Source organism: Lissotriton helveticus, chromosome 10 (genome assembly GCF_964261635.1).
Source record: "Lissotriton helveticus chromosome 10, aLisHel1.1, whole genome shotgun sequence".
Lineage (NCBI taxonomy): Eukaryota > Metazoa > Chordata > Amphibia > Caudata > Salamandridae > Lissotriton > Lissotriton helveticus.
Genome location: NC_136071.1, coordinates 828,790,645 through 828,811,369, shown reverse-complemented (window position 1 = coordinate 828,811,369; position 20,725 = coordinate 828,790,645). Strand labels below are relative to the sequence as shown.

Below are 20,725 nucleotides of genomic sequence, written 5' to 3'. Positions count from 1 at the left end.
TCTTTGGATCGCCTGAGCACTGTTGGAGGCTCACTCGTCTCTTTGCTGCCTGCCTGACACCGGACTTCACCCACCATTTGCCGGACCCGCTGTGCGGGTCCCGCTGCGACAGAGGACTCCCTGTGGGGCGCTGGAGGGAAGCTCCATACTCTTAAAACTTCTGTGTCCACCGGCAGGGCTGCGAGCTGCCTAGCAGGGACTCCATTGTCCAGGAGTCCCTGCGTGCTACACCTGTGGCCGCTCTCCCTGCCGGCGACGCCCCCTGTCTGCTGCTGAAAAACGCAGCGCTTCCCTTCCCAAGCGGGAAACTTCTTTGGATCGCCTGAGCACTGTTGGAGGCTCACTCGTCTCTTTGCTGCCTGCCTGACACCGGACTTCACCCACCACTTGCCGGACCCGCTGCGCGGGTCCCACTGCGACAGAGGACTCCCTGTGGGGCGCTGGAGGGAAGCTCCATACTCTTAAAACTTCTGTGTCCACCGGCAGGGCTGCGAGCTGCCTAGCAGGGACTCCATTGTCCAGGAGTCCCTGCGTGCTACACCTGTGGCCGCTCTCCCTGCCGGCGACGCCCCCTGCACCGCCCTATATCAAAGGGAGCAGTATCCGCTGCGCGGGAGCGACCGGGGCGAAGACCAGGTAAAGAGCGGGCCGTTTGAGGCCGTTAGAGTACGGCAGAGTCCGGCCCGGGCCCACCCCCCCTGGCCGTTTGGTAGTTCTTAAGGTAGGCGGCGCACCTTAGCATACAAACCTCTGCATCTGGGTTCTGCAAGGACATTCTAAAAGCAACTCTGTGATCTTTAATCTCACCTATATTGTACAATGCCCTTAAGGTCAGGCAAAGAACGCACAGTCCAAATCCATACTACCAAGGGAGTCGTATCAGGCCCCCTTGACGCCTTTATCACACGGGCGACGGGGATATTGGAGAAGGAAATTGCCATGGTCGAAAAAAGACTCTCGCTTGATCTTATCAGTGGAAAGCGTTCATCGCTGGGGGAACTAGCTACTATCACCAGCCCCGTTACTCATGCTGCTTTCAACTGTGTCCAAACATCCCCCACAGACGCCATTGTCCATCTAGAAAGCGGGGGGTGAGTCCTACTGCTTCTATTTTGGAGGAAGATGGGTACAGTGCAGATGACTCACAAGTTAGCCAGAGGGCCGATTCACAGATTAGCGGGGGGCTTGAACCTAGCCAGATATCTGGATATCTACCCCTTAACGTCTCTAATACTGTTGACATCGTGGATTCCCCAAACACTAACACTGATTTTAATATCAAAAAGAGAAAACAAGATTCTAGACTGTCAGAGGGGAGAGAACGAAAGATTCCAAAAATAAAAGACGCCCCAGAAAAAGGGAGTCAGGGCTCGGAGCATCCTGTTGATACACAAAACCCCTCTGCGTTCTTTAATATGTTGTGTCCCTCCCTCACCACACTGGGCTCTTCAAACACCTGCCCCACGTGCCTTAATAGCGATGAAATACTGCTAGTTAAAATGGAGGCCATGTTCAAAACTTTATTATTACCGGTTTTGGAGCGGACAAGGCTAATGACCTCAAAAATTGACAGCATGGAAGCCGTAATTAATTCAAACCATGCCATGCTACAAAAATTATCTGGCACTAGTCACATAGGAGTTAGCAAAATACAAACAGCCCCAAAAAACTTAGTTAGTAATAATATGGCAACAAGCAATACAGCCCCTAATAAAATACCAAGGTCAAATACTAACATGCCCACAGGGGGGGAGAAGCAAAAAGCCACATCTTCTAAACCACCCACGAGTATTGTAACACAGGTACCCAAGACAACGGTTACTGAGAGACATAATTCCCGTGGGCATCAAAGTACTGGGCCACTGCCTCAAGTTAAAACAAATCCCGCCCCCCCCCCCCCGCCCCCAGCCACATAGAGATACAGTTGGTCAACGCAGTAACAATTCCCATAAGGAAGGGAGACACAGAAGATTTACCACCCCTCGTGCTGATCTACCTGCTGAAGCAACTCAACACACAATAGTTTTGACAGGTGTTGCTCCACTAAAACCTGGCAGTAAGGAGTCGTATGGGGATCTCCGTAACAAAGTAATTTTCTGGCTAAATAAAAATCGACCCTTACCCCCCTCCTCTCCTACTGAAATTTTATATGTAAGAAGAGTGGACTGGGTGGGCCATGGGACCAAGGATCTGGAGGGAGATTGTATTTTGATCTCGTTCAAAGACCCATGGGTGGTCGATTCTATCTGCAGAAAAGCTAGATTTGCTAGACAGGGGGATGTCCAAACTCCGGCCCTATCATACTTTTACCCACATAGGCAAAGATTCATCCAACCATATCCCACCTTCCGCCAGCCCCCAGCTATAAGACACCCCCTGGCATTAACCCCTCCTGATCACCAACGCCCATTTCTCTTCAACCATTTTGGCCCCCTTTCTGACCTTGAGGCCATAGATTGACTTCACATAACGCTTTGTGAGCCCTCCCTTGCTAAAGTAGTTGGTCATGAGCCAATAAGGGGTAGTTTGGAGACCTTACACCCAATTGTTAACTTTGATGCAGTTAAGGGAGGCCTTGAGACAAGGGCGATTAATTCACTTGCATCCAACGATGATCTAGATGTTATGTTAAATGCTGATTTCATGGACAATCACAAGTCCACGGAGAACAAGAAGGATAGGGGGCGCAAGCAGGCACCTATCCTAGCTTCATCTTTTCAACCTCCCCCTGCGGTTCAAATCATTGATAATCTAAAAATCTTATCTTGGAATATCGCAGGAATCAAGGCCCGTATGTCCTCTGCAGATTGGCTGGAATTTGTGGACAAATATGACATTATCTTGCTCCAAGAAACCTGGGCAATCGAACCAGTCTTTAAGTTGGGCTATGCAAATTTCTTTAAACCTGCGATTAAAGGGGGTAAAGGGCGTGCTTCAGGTGGTTTATTGATTTGGGTGAAGCAGTCACTGGGCCTTTATCGAACAGAGTTACTTGTCCAGCATCCGGATCTCCTTTTAATCAAATTGGGTAAGGCTAATCAACCTGATCTGTACTTTTTTAACATATATGCCAGAGGTATGCCTGGTGGCCGTAGCCCGCCATTTCTGAATGTTATTGACCACAAACTTGCTGAAATAGGCAGTGGGAATATCATCATCTTAGCTGGAGACTTAAATTGCACCATAGAGCCATTGCTAGATATGGGGGACAGTTGGAGCTCGGCTGAGGATGCTGTTTGGGACATACCTGATCTGATGGTTGATAAAATGGCTAAAGCAACTGAGGCAGCAGTTAATTGGATGGCCCTATGCTTAAATAGGGGATTCCGAGCTTGTAATGGCCGCACAAGTTCGGATAAAGAAGCATATTGTACCTTTGATAATGGACTAAGGAAGAGCCGCATTGATCACGTTTTGTTAAAATTGGAATATTGGACCTTACTAATAGACATGGTAGTAATACAACGTCCGGAAAGTGACCATAATCCACTGTTATTATTATTGAAACTGCCAGATATAAAGAGACTAGAGGAGCCAACCTTTTCACAAACAGGGGACGTTTTGTTAACCAATGATAGGAGAAGGTTGAAATGGTCCAGGATAATGGAGGATGAATCCTTATGGGACAATGTTAACACAATGGCCAAAAATGTGTACAATGACATGTTAAAAATTGATTTGTTGGGGGGAGGTCAGGACTTGGCAAACAATGTTATTAATCTCCACATTAGTTGCTTTGACCATCTAAAGTCCCTACTTTCCCTCCCTTGTCGATGTGCTCCCACTAAAGCCAATTCCCTTCCCCAAAAATTGTATAACAAAAAATGTAGGGAGGCTCATTCTGATCTCATTAAAACTATTAAATCTCGTGATATGGTTGCAGTTAAAGCGGCTAGGCTTCATTACAGAAAAACCCAGGGGGAATCTAAACGGGAGTGGGAGGACAGGTTTTGGTCAGATCTCTTGGACGCCTCCACCTCGAATAATCAGAAAAAGTTCTGGGACCTAGTCAAGTGGGGGAAGGATCCAGACTCGAGCACCCCGGCTAACCATGTTCCCTTAGATGATTGGGTAACATTTTACTCTGCCCAATTCAGAGCCGACAATCCCAAACCCTTAAACACTCCGGGTATGACACTCCCATTAAACATCCATGGGGAGAAGCTCATTTTCTCAGTATCAGAGACCGAGCTGGCATTGGGCCTGACCCTGCGAGGGAAAGCTCCGGGCATGGATCTCATCCCAGCGGATCTGTTTAAATCAAACCCAGCCTTGTGGCTCCCTTACATTACCATGATCGCTAACTCCTTAGTCAAAGGAGCCACAATCCCTAAATCATGGAAGGGAGCAGAGATAATCCCAATATTTAAAAAAGGTGACAGGTCCAACCCAGGGAATTACCGCCCTATTAGTCTCATAGATTCCATGCAAAAAATCATAGCACGTATGGTTTTGGGACGGGTGCAGGGCTGGATTGAATCTGAGGACATATCTCCTATGCAGGCGGGCTTTAGACCAGGCATAAGCACCATAGATCAGGTGTTTAGATTATGCCTGATCTATTGGAAAGTGGTCTTGCTTGGCGGCGGTACCATCTTTGCTGCATTCATCGACCTCAAGTCCGTCTTCGATCTAGTGCCAAGGGATAAACTGTGGGGAGTGATGGAAAATCTAGGTTGCCCAGCAGTACTACTTGACCTCATAGTTAAATTTCATGAGGATAACTATGCGAGGGTGAGGTGGGGAGGCCAGGGCCAAGTGACTGAAACATTTCCCGTAACTAGAGGTGTCCGTCAGGGGTGCGTCCTGGCACCAACACTCTTCCTCTTATTCATCAACCAAGTGGTGACATTTTTTATGGACACCCCCACTGATGCACCAATGCTGGCTGGAATGAGATTCCCATTGCTCATCTTCGCCGATGACACCCTACTCCTCTCCAGAACACGCAGCGGACTGCAGCGGGCCTTGGACCGCTTTGAGGAGTTTTGTGCCATTAACAATCTTGCGGTGAACGTGGGTAAAACAAAGTTCATGGTTTTTTCTAGAAATCATTCTGTCCGGAGCTCTGTGAGCTTGAATGGGGTTAATCTCGAGCAAGTCGAGACTATGACCTACCTGGGGGTTACTCTGGACAGCCGCTTGAGATGGAAAGATCAAATCAACACTCAACATCTCAAGCTTGCACGGTTAACGGGCTGTCTTATAAAAGAGCAAAAGAGATCCACCACCAAGCGGCTTCTCCCAGCTCTCAAGATCTACGACGCCAAAATCACTACTGCTATCCTGTATGGCGCAGATCTATGGGGCCATATGGATCTCCTTAATCTCTTTAAAACCCAATGCAAGTTCTTGCGGAACTTGGTAGGCCTACCACAGTCGACACCATCAATCCCGCTCTGTTTGGACCTGGGGTGCCTACCGATTAACGAGATGGCTAGATTTAGGCTGGTGGCCCTCTGGAGGCGAATATGGACTTCCCCTGACCTGTCTCTATTCGCGAAAGAACTAGCAGAAGTCAGGTCAATCAGTGGATCTGGAAAAATCCTATGGCTCCAAGCTGTAAAAAACATCCTCATTGATATGGGTTTAGTACAGCTCTGGACATCTCCTTCATCCAATGCTTTTCCCTCTAAACAGGAGTTTAAAGCCTTGTATTGGGCCTCTGTTCGTCTAAATCGAGTTTCATTGTCCAGCAATATCAGTCTCACGGGCAGGTTTTTTACATTCAAGCTAGACCTGTCCCGTGAACCTTATTGGGATATAATAACTAAACCATTGGACAAGAAACTGTATCATCAGTTTAGAGTGGGTGCTTTACCCTTGAATACCTTTGTTAACAAATGGTCTACGGGGGTATCAAATTTCTGTAAAGGCTGCCCGGGCCAGAAAGAATCAGAGGGCCATTTTCTTTTTGCTTGCCCCCGCTACCTGGTGCCGCGAAAGAAATGGTTAAAACCACTGTTCCAGCGCTTACCATTTAGAAAATCTGCCGATGCGATTTGGGCGCTAAAGACTAACACCTCTGAGGTCTTTGTAGTGAGCCTAGCCAAATATCTGGGGTGGGCCTGGCTCATAAGGTTAAAACTTATGACAAAGTTGCTAGAGCCCGCAAATAGTGCTTTGTAAATTGATATATTCTGTTTACTGCCTAAACACTTAGTTTTTACTTTCTGCATGGTCGCATTTTTATCATGTATTGGTTTCCTATTTAGTGATATGACTCGATATGTATTATTAAATCTCTATGTCCTTAATCAGGTTTTCTCCCCCTAGATGTTTAATACTTTTTCTTAACTCCTTTAAAATCAATTTATTTTAGGTTATCATTTCGTGGTTTATATGGTTTGTTTCACATGTATATAGCCTTTGCTCACTAATGTTTTGTACTCTTTCTTTTTTGTTAAGAGTTTTTTAACATACTGTCTTTTATGTATCATAACGTGTCTTTTATGATTTGTTAAAAATCGAAATAAAGACTTGAAACCTGAAACCTGAAACCTGAAAAAGATACGTTGTACCTCCACAACACATTGTGCACCCATCAGATGTGCTTGCAAAAAGAATGTGATGCCCCGCTCTACTGCTTGTGAATAGTGCCAAGTCGGTGGCAGCGAAAACTGTTACGAGCAAATATGAAGACAACAGCAGTGATAAAGAGGATTGATTTTTTGGGGGGGGGATTATCATGTTCTTGCATTTTGGGTTATATAATGCAACTGGTTCTCCATATGTCATTGTTTATGTTTTCTTACAGAACGTATTACATGTATTATTGCTATTCTGAAATATATTGTATATAAAGTCACTTTTAAAATCTTTTTTTTAATTGTACAGACGTACATTTTTATTGAAACATCCATTTTCCCGGACAAAAGATAAACAATCCATATGGCATGCCCGCCATTTTGAAATGTGATCTTTGGGCTTTACCGCAATCCGAATTTGTTGAATTTTGCATATGTCAAACAGTACTTATTCCCAAATAGAAAACTACTTAAAGCATTTCTGCTGCAATTTAGCTCAGGTTTGAGTTTTTTTTCTCCGTAGTTTTACTGGACTATATGGGCGATTTCAACCTGCAGGTGAATAATTCAATGGAGACCAGTACCCACATTAAAGTGAGTTTAATCAACATACACACACACTCTAATCCATGCTTTGTAAACCCATGATGTACTCAGTGCAAACATTCATCTCATGAGTTGCTGCAAGCTCTAGTCTGAAATTTTAAAGTCATTCAGAAGACTTGGCTAGTCAAAAAAAAGGCAAATTATGCGGTGAAATGAGGCACATTTTGTGCCAGTACTAATTCATTATTTTGACATCTCTACACTTGTTAACACTGTCCGAGCATTGGTTACACCTCATTAGTACCAATTTAACACTCAAATACAGTAATAAGAAACAGAAAAGTGAGCAGTCAGCCTTTGCAAAGGGCATTCCACTGAGCAGCAACATGTGTTGCTGTGTTTATATTAGCTTTTGAACACCTTGAGCTGAAAACAATTTTTTGGGCAAAATCTGCAGATTATGTAGCAGATAGTGGATTATGTGGCAAATGCTGCAAATATGTAATTATGTGAAAAAAGCTGCGCCCGCAGTATCGCGTAATTCCAGTGGCCCTGTCAGGAATCACATTAATGCTATTTATCTTTGTCAGGGTAGGATTAGTATCAGACTAAAGAGGAAGAGCAAGGTTTTAGTGAAACCCTCCATAATTGATCTATGGGAAGACCTCTAAGTGGGGAACAATTGCATGTTCTAAGATGACCGCCCTATTTTCTTAAGTATTCTGTCATTAGTTAATGTTGAAGACTCTCGCGAATGTTGTTGCCTTGAGAGACGTACTCGCGCAATCATCTGTGCACTTCAATTTTGGAAGTTTCGGAGAAAGCAGGTTTCTTTGCCGGTCCTCCTCTAAGACTCTCTGAGTGAGGTAGCGGGTTTGTTGGAACTGCCAAATAGTTTTGGGAGAACATTTCTCCATTCAGAGTGGCAGTAATTATTCTAGGAGGAGAGTTTCTTCTCCTCTGTGTTGGGACTTCAAATTCTCCTCATCCGAAGTAACCGAAGAGTTCCGTGTGAAATTCCCTCCGCTGCTCAGACCATTCAGCGGTCGCAGCGAATCAGCAGAATTTGTCAGAACTTCGTAGGAGTTGCTGAATGAGGCTGGTGCTGTCTCTTGACTTTGAAGGCTCAAGTTAAGTTCTTCAGCATCCTATATTCATCTCTTGAACTTAGCAACCAAGTAAGCTCATATCCTCACATATTCAATAGTCGCAGGAAAATAATTAACTCAATCAAGACTGCAGTAAGAGAGCTAGCTACACTTGCTTCTCTGGAGCCTATTCTCTGCCTCTCTTGAGGGTTCCTCCCTATTCATTCCTTTCCCAGTTCCTTTTTGCGCGCTCTTCCTTTGAGAATCAAGCAAGTGCAATTCGTGATTTGCTGAGAATAACTTTGAATTGCCCTTGATGGAACAATAATCTGAAAGTTGTTGTTGGGATGGTTTCCTATGTTCTACGATAATCAGATAACTATCAAAACTGTGCAATATTTCTAGAAGAGAAGCAGTAGCTCCTGCAAAAGCTGGTAGGGGAGGTTTAGATCATAACTAAGCATAGTACTAGAGTATAGTAAATGTATGCAAAATGATTGTTTGTATCTGGCTCTCTCTTTCCTCTGTGCATTAAGTCTTCTCCATCCTGAAATTCATATTGTTTTCCATTGAAAGGAAGATTAGCCAGGATTCCATTGGGAATAGAGAGCAGATCAGCAGATGTCGGAGCCAGTCTCTTTATCCCATTCCCCTTTCCCCCTGGTCGGTGCAGCCGTTGAGAAATCTAGGGCAGTAAGCACTGATAGGAGGGCGTTAGGAAAATGTCAACCATTCTGCTTCTGCGGAAATCGAGGTACTTGACAGACCCTGACCATAGTTCACAGTGCAGGCCTACCCATCAAGTAATTCACAATGTCCCTTCTATATAATCTGAATGAATTATCACCCTATGTATCCTTGAGCCTAACAGTTCCCTCATGTCTGATTAAAAAGTACTCTAACCCCCCTTCCTGTACCAGGAATGATATCCTATGACTGAGTGAGGAGTAAGGGGGACTGGGAGGGAGCAACTGGGCTCGATGCACACAAAAGTCACAAAATAAATCCTGACCTTTGTAATGTGGAACTCCCTAAACCCCTGCCCTATCAAGAAATATTAACAACTTTGAGGGTCAACCAGTTTCAAACTTCTTGCCTGTACGTGAGAAAGGAGACACTAGAATGCAGCCAGTTACCTTTGCTTTCATTATTCAACTACAGAAAAGCAGGTTTATAAGTGTTGATCCTTGAATTGATTCTTGAGGCGAAAATCCCACTTTTCTCCATATTAAAAATGTACCTTGTTTACTTCCATCTCTCATCAATGCAAGCAAAATAATAACAAAATGCATACAATAAAAATATACCTTAATTTTAGCATGAGCATACAGTGGCTGTTACCCTACCATGGTCATGTGATAGCTGACGTCGGATCAAAGGAACTGGAGACGTAGGACTAGGAGGGACTGTTGTTATAGTAGGTGGTTGAAGAACAGACGCACAAATCACAGCTGAAGCAGGAATGTTTGCAATTTCATGATCAATACTGGGGCTGGTTGGCTCATCTAGAAGAAAGTACATTATTTTAAAGTGTCTACATGTGGAACATATTAAATAACAGTGGAAACGTAGTAACATGTCAGATCGATCACAGTAATTATAGTTATTTCAATGTAAAGACATTTTAGTAGTCACTTTGCTGGAGAAAATCATTTACATCGCATGTGATACAGCCATGCCATAACAACGCTGTTGTTACAATGACTGAGTTGTTACATCGCAAACCATTACAACACAAGTTGTTACAATGACTTGCTGTAGGGGGCAGAAGGTGTTAGATTTAAAATGCAACACGTTCCCTACTGTTGCACAGACTGGATTTGGAATAGTAAATTATACTATTCCAACATCTAGTGTCCCTTACAGCAAGTCATAACGACTAGCGTTATAATGGTATGCGATCTATCGCATGCGTTGTAGCGCGGCATATTCCACTTTGCTGGAATCTTGGGAAGCTCAGAGCTTTTTGGAAAATGACCGACTGGTAGAAATCTTTTTAAAGCGCTTATATTTCTTTAGATTCCAGCTACAAAAACAATGTTTTGAAAATGACACAAACATTTTAAAAGGGGTTTTATGGGCCACTACTTGGCCTGATGCACAAACCTTATGCAAATGCAATAGAACTTGTGCAAAAAAAATTTACTTCTCTAAATTCCACATCATGATTCACAGAATCTGAATAACTGGAATTGTAGAAACAGAAAGTGCACTTATAACAGTGGAAAATCGGCCAACTTGGTGGATTTCGATCGCTGTAAGTCGCAGTGTGAATGAGGGGTGGGGGTGAGGGTAACCAGAAGAGTTGATAGGCAAAAGTCAGAACACCCACAAGCTCGTACATTTGTGGGTGTACATAAACATTTTCATGGAAACCTTTGCAAAATTATTCTGAAATATAGTTAGGGTAACTGAACTTCTGGGGTGTAACTGGAAATGAAAACCACCCACATTTCATTAAGATTTAGAAGATTCTTTTTTGGAGAAAGCAATAAAGAAAAAGTTACATGTGCAATTGCAAATTTCGACTATACTTGGAAAGGATTATTTTCTGCTTAGTAGAACATATTTTAAAGTTTACTGAATGAAAGTGCTTCGGGAAAACTAGGACTGCAGTACATTTCCAGTACTGCCCCCTGGCACTTTTTCGAATCCCATTAATGCCAGAAATGTACTACAGGGTTAAGAGCAAAAACACTAGTAACTGTTGTCTAACACATAAATCCCAATTAAAGGTTTATGGTATAGCTTTCATAAACTTTGAAGAAAAAACATTTAATATGTTAAACCTTGCCTTAATCTGTAGTAGTTACTTTTAATTTACACATAAAACATTAATTAAGAATTCTGTTTAACCTAAACTTTGAGGGCAGACTCTAGAAAGGGAGCATAAAACATTAACTGAAAATGTTGCATCAGTGTAGTTTTACTGTCATTTGACCACAACAACCACTTTGTGTTTGATCGGACAATACAATACACTATGCAAAATACAAACAGAATCTCAGCTACCTTCTCAGAAACGTTAGGTAATTAACATGCCACATACCTGTTAGATCGTCAACAAAATGTATGTAGAGACCATGGCAATCAAAACATGGCCAACACCTTCCAGTCTCTAAAGCCACAAGAGTAAACGTGTATCTTCGTGATGCGCTAAAGAATGTCCACACTCTTCTCGATAGCGCATTGCAGCTCATTCTCCTACAAGTTCAACGGCTGGATTATCAGAGTTAAATATTCTACTTTTCCAAATTTTCGAAAAGATTTTCTTAGAAACAACCACAGGACACCCGGAGACAGCAACGTGAATGTGTGTGTGCGACTCAGCAATTCCGATTCAAGTATACATTGGAGGTGATGTTAACTTATTTAATATTCAACGCTTCTCAAAAGCCCATTGAAATCCACCAACTTTCACAGACAAAGGTTTATTGTTTGCTTTGTTTGGTTACATCTGCATGCACTGCATTGTGCATTGAAATTATCACTGATCATTCTCTTCAAATGTGTCAGAGCTGGCCATCACACTGGATAACCCTTGCAGCACTAAGCCTTTCAGAAATTTTTCAAGACCTCAGCCTGCTTGGTATTTGTCAGAGTGTCGCTTTTCCACAGTGGCGAATAGAAAAGCAATGAAAAAAAGATTGTTTACCTAATCTGACGTGGTGACTCTTACTTTCAAGTCTTTTTCTATTAAGATTCGTTTGGCTGCTAGAGCACTGTGTTAAAAGGAACCTATATTGCCCCTTAAGGGAAGGAATGGAAACTAGGTGTTTTACAGGAGTTCGCCAGCTTGCTCGGGGATTTTACTACTGTGGTTACACCATATATCCAAATACTGTAGTCTGGTACCTTATATGTATAATGTGTAAATATGTAACGATCACTGAACCACAATTACCTAAAATGTGACCTGCTTTACTACTACATAGGATGCCAATTGGCCATGCAACATCCTAATGCTTTCAGATCAGGAGGGTTTCATACTAGGGTGAGACACCACTCAAAACCTCCGTACCATTTTGGCTTTGGTCCGCCAACTACATAATGTCCTGCATGTTGCAATGGTATTTTTGGACGTGAATTAGTCCTTTGATTAACCGTATAGGGCACTTCTCTATGAGGTGCTGCACAGAATTTAAATATGAGGCTATTTTATTCAATTACTGATATTACTTTGCACTGAATCCAATGCCAAAGGGCAAATTAACCACACTCTGTACTCACTCGCAGCTTCTTTCCATTAACACAGGGCAACCACTGGCTTTCCCACTCTATATGGAAGCGGTATCTAGTTTAGTACACGTGGGCTCCTGATGTCACTACAGATCAATGGCATGCTACCTTTCATAGGACGGCCTCAGGTGAACCTTCCCAGACTGTCAGTGTAATTATCTGACTTGGCAAATGTTCAGGATTAAATAGTTACTGCTGTAAATTCTAAAACGTGCACTTCAGGTCGTCCACTGTGATGACTGAGTTTGAGTACCAATTACTAAAGTGCCTGGAATAGTTCTACTACCTTGGATTAATGTGCATACATGTTAAAAAAAATCATAATTAGGGACAACCATGGCCCTGCTGTAAAGGTACTGATTACTCAAGCAGAATGCTGAATACAATTATTTCTGTCAATGGCAGAATACCACTGATCAAGATGGTAGTCCTCTCTTAGTTTCTTTAGCTCCTTCATAACATTCCAGTCTCACTTATTAGGGATTTTATTCTCCATACTTCGCTCGTAATTTAGCAGACCCATATGACTAGCATACATTATTTGGGACATCTTGACCCAAGCATACCCTAAAGGTGCACCGTCAATCTCAGACCTACATGCTCCCACAGTCCCTATAATACCTCACATTCATTCCTCCGCATATTCTGCCTTCACACCCGCACCTTCTTCCCTCATCAATACTCCCATGGTCCCAATAATACCCGACATCCATTCCTCCTCTCATCCCGGCCTGCCACCCCCCTATAGAGACATTCACACAGAAAGATCGCATCACAACGAACCAGAAGACGACTCCCTCCCGCCACCCCCAAAACCACATACATGGCCTAAGATCACCTCCCTTACCCACAGTTCTTACATTAAGTATGTTACCTCCCACTCCTGACCCCAGACTCGATGAGATATTACTCTCTCTATCCCAAGTAAAAGAGGACCTCCAAACGCTTCATGACCTGATTCTACATCAATCTAAGTTCAAATGTTCTGAACTAGAATTCCGGACAACCCCCCCCCCCCATATTAACTACGAAAAACGTACCCAACAGTCACACACAAGTTTCCAGACACATCAGCCCCAAAGATGTAGATCATTGCCCTACTCCAATGCCTCATCCCGTCCGATCCGTAGGTAAAATCTGCTATCAGCCAAAGATTTAATCTCTCTTCTCCATTCCTATGATCCACCCAATCTCACCCCTAACACTGCGCACGCAGACAACTTGCATAAACATTCCTTTATCCAATCCATCCCTTCCAATAACCATCGAGTCACAAGAAACTTCCCTAGAGGTATAGTTAAAAACAACCTCATGCATGTCCCCCTCATACAAGAACCCAACACAACACCCATCAAGGCGGTCTAAAATGTAAACTCGTAAACTGTTGATCTGCCTCAGGACATGCAGTTGATATAGCTGATCTCTTACTCTCTAACGAACCTGACCTACTAATTCTTACCGAAACCTGGCTAAACGATTCTTCTACGCCCATCTTAGACATATTGGTTCCCAGCCCATCACAAGACAAGATAGAACTGATAGCCTTGGTGCCAGTATTGCTTGCACTCATATGAACAACCTCTTGGTTAATCGCTCCCACTCACCGGTACTATCCTCCTGTGAATACCTTTGTCTAGACATCAATAGTAACAACAAACTAGTGTGTTCATTGCAAACATTCTACCATCATCCAGGGGATAACCTCACCTACATTGAACACCTAATGGATATTATAGCTAATAATGCCGGACAAAAACATCACTCAAACATTCCTCTGTAGCCTAAACCTCCACTGGAATGACCTTGACGACTCAGGGGTCAACAGCCTAAAAGCTTTTCTCTCAGACATTGACCTTACCCAAATGTGACAGTCCCACACACGAAAAAGGCTTAACTCTCGATCTAGTCATTTCTAAAGCTGACTCCCTTCAGCTCTAAATGATCCTCCCTCGTGACTGGTCTGACCACCACATCATCACTTTATACATCAATGAACCAGTTAATCTCTCTGCCCAACCAACGAGGACTAAAATCTGGAAGAGAAATCTAAATACAAAAAGGCCGGTCCTGACATACTCACTACAGTCAGCACTAACATCCTTCTTCCCCTCCGAAGTCCTAACTGATGTACAAGACCTAAGTTACCATTACTTCCACACCATTAATATGGTACTAGACAAACTCGCTCCCTTACAATTGAAAAGAGTTTCCACAAAAGACTCAAAACCTTGGTACGATGATAGGCTAAATGAAGACAGTCGTTCAATTAATATTAGTGAACGTCAATGGAGATCAGCACCATTCTCTGACCACCGCAAGCTACTAAAAACCACGAGAAACTCATAATACAGAAAGATCAGACGATCAAAAGCAGTCTTCTTCAGTAATCAATTAGACCAAGCCAAGAACCGTCCAAAGAATTATTTGAACTAATCAAAACTCAATCTAAGGGGACCCCCCTTCACCCCCAAGCTAAACCCGACATCACCCAACTGCCAAGAATTTTCCTCTTTCTTCACTTTGAAGACAGAAAACATAAAAAGGACCTGCTCAACGACCTTATATCCCTCTCTGACACGCACACGGTCTCTTCCTTTGACACGCACATGGTCTCTTCCTCACCCCTGTTAGGAGCCACTTTCATAGGCGCCACAAAGTTTGACCTAAAAAAAACGCACCCTGGTCCTCCTTCAACACTTACAGTGAAGAATCCATACTAAAAATGCTTGTGGCCCTGAATCCCTCCAACCATTTCATTGACCCGCTTTCCACAAACTACATAAAAGACTTCATTCCACTATTACTACCTATATGGACCAAGATTATAAATAACTCTCTCCTTCAAGGAACCATCCCTGAAATTCTTGAAGCAGGGCAGGTATCTCCCATTTTAAAGAAGCCATCGACTGACCCCACAGACCTAATTAACTTTTGTGCAATATCTAATATTCCCACTTTGGCCAAACTCTTAGAAAAATGCGTGCACATGCAGCTTGGCAAACACATTGATCAATTCAACCTGCTCAACCAATACTAATCTGGTTTACGTGCAGGACACAGCACGGAATCAGCCATGGACCCACATAATAGATGAAGCATTAAAAATTCTTGACCAAAACGAAGAATGTCTACTCATCTTGCTCGACCTATCTTCGGCCTTTAACACCATCAAACATGACAACCGGCTAGATCTCCTGAAACACAGAATGGGATTATCGGGACCCGTTATAGACTGGTGCACCTCCTTCCTTTAAAAACGATCACAAAGATTCAAGGTTTTTCAGTCCTTATCCAAGCCCGTCCCAGTCACCTTAGGAGTCCCACAGGGTTCTTCCGTCTCGCCTATGCTCTTCAACCTTTCCATGGAACCGCTCGTCGAACTTCTCAGCTCCTCTAATGTACAGTATCACATGTACGCAGATGACACACAACTTTATATAAAGATCCACTCACTAGACGGCATCAAATTGCGTAACACAACGCTTCAAAAAACAGACCTGGCTTGCCGAAAATCATTCGACACTAAACACCCTCAAAACGAAATTCCTCCTAATCGCTCCGCCTAACCACTCAACTGTCAAACTCTTATTAGTGACTCAACGAAATCGCTGGGACTAACGTTGGTCAGAAATCTAAACATGCAGAAACACATCAGCGCCTCTACAAAAGGAGCAAACTTTCGAAATGAACACCTTGAGAAAATTGAAACCATTCCTCCCTGCAAATGACTTCAAACTGGCAGTCCAAGCACTTGTAATCCGAAGAGTGGAATATGAGATTGTCTCTCTCTCTCTGTGGCCTTCCCAGATAGACGACGGGCCCTCTACGAGCCTCAATCAATGCAGCTCCTAGACTCATAACAGGCTCCAAAAGGAACAGTCACATCTCCCTTGACCTTAGAGCCCTCAGCTGGCTACCTTTCGAGGCAAGAATTCAACTAAAAATCGCATGTATGACGCACAAGGCCATACACCACAACACCCTGAGTTACCTAGCTCAGAAACCGGTGTTCTCTTGCGGTAATAGTTCCTCCAGGAGTTTAAACAACCTTCTACGGAAACCACAATGTTTTGCCAAGAAAAACACACATACAACCGGACCTTCTCGGGGATGGCACCTAGGATTTCGAATGTGCTGTCTCCAGAGACTAGACAGAGTCATTCCACTGCCTCCATCCAAAAAGAAGTGAAATCTATCGTCATGGCCAAATTCACTTGAACTATGTTTATCTCTTGTTATTTTGCTGCTATTTTGTATCAGGTGCTAGTTTGTTTTATTTTCTCCTATATTTTTCGAAACCTGTTTTTTGGTTGTTTACAGCTGCCCTGTAAAGCGCTCTGATATACCCGCAAGGGTCTTGTTCACACTATACAAAACCTTCAAAATAAAATGTAAAACATAAAATAAAAATCTATATTGTAGCACTGTGCAACCTCATGTTTCTACATTCTGGTACCACCTCATGCCTTGCCTATCTTACTAGGTTGAGTAAGTAACGCTGTTCTACAGAATATTATCATGGGATGCCCAGCCAGGTCACTATTACAAATAAACCAGTGGCATACACTGTTGAAACCTGGCTATATGTGGGCTGCCAGCCGTACCTTTAGGAGATAACCATGCTCTCCAGATGACCTCAGAGATACAGGTTAACCCAAACTTTCTAAACTCAATTTAACACGGTTTTTGCAGGATGTAATGTAAATTACACCCAATTTCACATATCCAATTTAAGGACAGAGGGAAGACAGCATCACTTGACATATTCACATACCTCTGACTAAAGCATACCTTCCAAAAAGTAAGAGGGTGGTTTCCCAGAGAAAGCATCAGAGTTTGCAATATTAAATCAAGTCTAATGATCCCTGGACACACACTTCTGGTGGTGAAGCGGTATTCAATGATTCCACAGGGGAGTCTGAGAAAGATCCCTACAGCAAGGCATCAAAGGGACACTGGTCACAACATGCCTCTCAACGATGAACGGGGCACTGGTGTGCAAAGATTGTCCAGCAATGCATGAATAACGGGTACAAATTAATACATAATGTGCTCTTACAGTACTAAGATAAATCCTTTTGAAGATACACCGGGTTTGCTCTTTCAACCAGCGAGGAGTGCCCCAGGTGCGTTATGAAATGTTTGATCTCTTCCACCTAACCTGCCAATGCCAGAGAATTGATTAAGTCTGGCTGTGTATGGTGAACACACACCAATTATATATGTGTGGCTATGCTCTACCCTCTCTAGTATCAATGCAAGGTTATGTTGTAAACATCTCGAAGTCGTTCAGGACGTTTGTAGCATTCGCTCTTTTTCTAGACAGGCACAAGGCGGCACTCGTCTGGTAATGGAGTCCAATCCTAAGGCTCCCTCCCCACTAGAGGTAACAAACTGGTAGTGAAACTTGCCAGTTTGTAATATAAATTCAGATAAATACACATTCCTGTGGGGGCCACACTTAATGACATCCCAAATAGTATTGTTTTGAATAGTGGTAGTGTTCTCAGGATTTTTAGATCACTCACAAAAAAACTAAATTACAATAATAAATCCAATATGTGAGAATTGCCCTCGTCCGTCTTTCATGAAATTGTCACTCTTCCTTCTGCTGAAAGAAACTGCTAGAATTTAAATAAGATGTGAATATATTATATACGTTTTCAGCTGTGAAGCATTAACAATTAAATACTTAAAAAATATTTTGATTAATACTAAGCCCAGCACTATTGTAATATTAAGAAGTAAAATGTGAACATAGTTTACTGTAGGTATTGTTGACTTGCAAGTTTGTTCGACAAATGTATAAAAAATTCAATGTGTAGCTTCTAATATAACTATACAAGAAAGAGCTTTAAATTATTTATAGATGTGATACAATGGTTGAGAAGATGACATATCCAGGTTTCATACAACAGTGGGTCAATGAAAACTCTAGCAACATGTGGGTCTTCAGTTATTACCCACTTGCATGGTCTGGTAACTGGGGTATGGAGGGGTTGAATTTCTAGAATGAAACGTGCACGATGCTGCCCCAGAGATTCGTGTTTAACATTTACTATAGTGTGCGGTGCACTGCTCACACTTAAAACATTTGGGAGACCCTCCCATCAGAAATTTGATCCAAGCTCTATCTCTTTAACAGACCTCTGTGACATAAATGCACATAACTGTGACACTTTTTGATATGGCTCAATATTCAATGTTTCTATACCAATTAGCATGTGTTTGAAACCCTAATTTAATTGGTCCTATCTTTTTCTCAGTGTGTGGCCTACGCTGTCCTTTTGTAGGATTCTTGAACATTTTGCTGAGGGCTCATTATTTGTCACGTGCCCTCTGTGTAGTACCGTTCTACAAGACTAACCTCTGATTATTGTGATTAACATGGAAATAATCAATGCAGGAACAGGTCATGTGACTTACAAGCAAAACAATGTGTCCTGCCATTGGCCTGGAGTATATATTGGTGGCTTCAGGGTTCCTGCTGATATTCTCACTGATATGGTGTGAAAATGAATGAGTCTTCTGAAATTGTAATGCGTAGGGGGGGACTTCAAGTGATTTATATATTGATACTAGCTGTTGCGTACAAGTTGTGTCTCCTTTTTCCCAACATCCACATCCTTTGGCTGCATGGCACTGTGGGACCACCTCTCATATGGCTTGATTACGAAAAAGAGGGGTTGTCCGATGTGCTATGCCAATCTCTAAGCAGCGCTAGATACCTTCTATATGATTTGATAAATAAATGTGCTAAGATCTGAAAAGTTCCTGAGAATTATCTTTTAAGCTTTCTTTGTATTACTTGCAGTCAATCGATAGAAAGAGTCCTGTATACCTTTACTAAACTGAGCATTAGGAGTACTGTCCAGGGCTATCATTGAACTGGTGCTGTGGTAATGAGTGCTTTGAACTAGTTGGGAAGTGTGATGTTCAGTGCTGTGATTTATGGTGCTTGGGATGTATTACGTATGATGATATGTGCTGATGAGTTCTATGTATGAGGTTAGGTGTGGGATGACATAGAATAAGTATATTGAGCGGTATGCTGATCTCTTCTAAGTCCAATGGCATGGTGTGTTAAGTGTGCTTTTGGTGCCTTGTGTAATGAGATGTATTGTAATGCTGTGATTGATAATACTGCTTGGTATGGTGTAGAGTATTTTGCTGCCATGTTATGGGGTTGTGTGATGCGAGGTGAGGTAGTAGTTGGTGGCGTGCAACTTAAAGATCTGTGTATTGTGTACAGAGTGTGCTATGGAGATATATAGTGTGATGGAGAGGTATAGCGTGATGGAGAGGTATAGCGTGATGGAGAGGTATAGCGTGATGGAGAGGTATAGCGTGATGGAGAGGTATAGCGTGATGGAGAGGTATAGCGTGATGGAGAGGTATAGCGTGATGGAGAGGTATAGCGTGATGGAGAGGTATAGCGTGATGGAGAGGTATAGCGTGATGGAGAGGTATAGCGTGATGGAGAGGTATAGCGTGATGGAGAGGTATAGCGTGATGGAGAGGTATAGTGTGATGGAGAGGTATAGTGTGATGGAGAGTGGTCAGATGTTGCTCTGAGTCACATGTTGGGTTGTGGTGATATGTAATGTAAAATATAATTGTGGAAGTATGCTCAGCGCTATATTGTGCATCATTTTGGTCAGTGATAGGTTATGTTGTACTGTTTTGGGTGGGGTATACTAGTATGAAGTTGGTGTTTAGTATGTTGTGGATGACACGGGCTTGCAGTGATTTTATGTCTTGGATACAGCATTTTATGGAGCTGTGTAGAGTTCTGCTGTGTGGCATTATATTGTATGGTCTGATGTGTTATGCTGCAGTGTTGCATAGTAGCGTAAGACTTATGGGTATGGTTTAATGTGTAAAGCAGAGTTTGTCCTATGGTGTGATGTGCTATATAACATGGTGTAGACTATTTTGTGTGGGATAGGCAGTTACAGCATGCCGATATGGTCTTATGGTGTATGGTAATACAATGTATAGTGATGTGCAGAGTAGTGTGGTGTGTTTTTTTGTATGTTTTATGGTGGGTGCAATTGATTATTTTGAGCTGAGATTTGTAAATGCTTTTTGAAAAACAAGCGGACAAGGGATAACGAGTATATGAAAGGGACTTGTACACAGTAAAAGGAGCATTCCACTTGACTTGGTAGCAAGTGTTTTTGGTATCCTTGAAAAGATTAATGGGAAAGGAGACTCCTGGCCCAAGAGAGTTTTCCACTACTTCATATAAACTGAAAAGAAACTGCTGGAGGTGAGAAACAAGAAAATACTGTAAAGGAGTCAGGATTTAAATGAAAATGACGA

General features: G+C 42.7%; 1 protein-coding gene across 2 annotated transcripts in view; it reads right to left on the bottom strand.

The window, feature by feature from the left end:
* Positions 1-20,725, bottom strand: part of ARHGAP21 (Rho GTPase activating protein 21) — a 545,637-nt gene that overhangs the window by 131,097 nt on the left and 393,815 nt on the right. For both annotated transcript variants that reach the window (XM_078663440.1, XM_078663441.1), the window contains one exon: positions 9,508-9,666. In XM_078663440.1, coding sequence (XP_078519566.1) covers positions 9,508-9,666 — 159 coding nt within the window. The remainder of the gene's footprint in view (positions 1-9,507; positions 9,667-20,725) is intronic.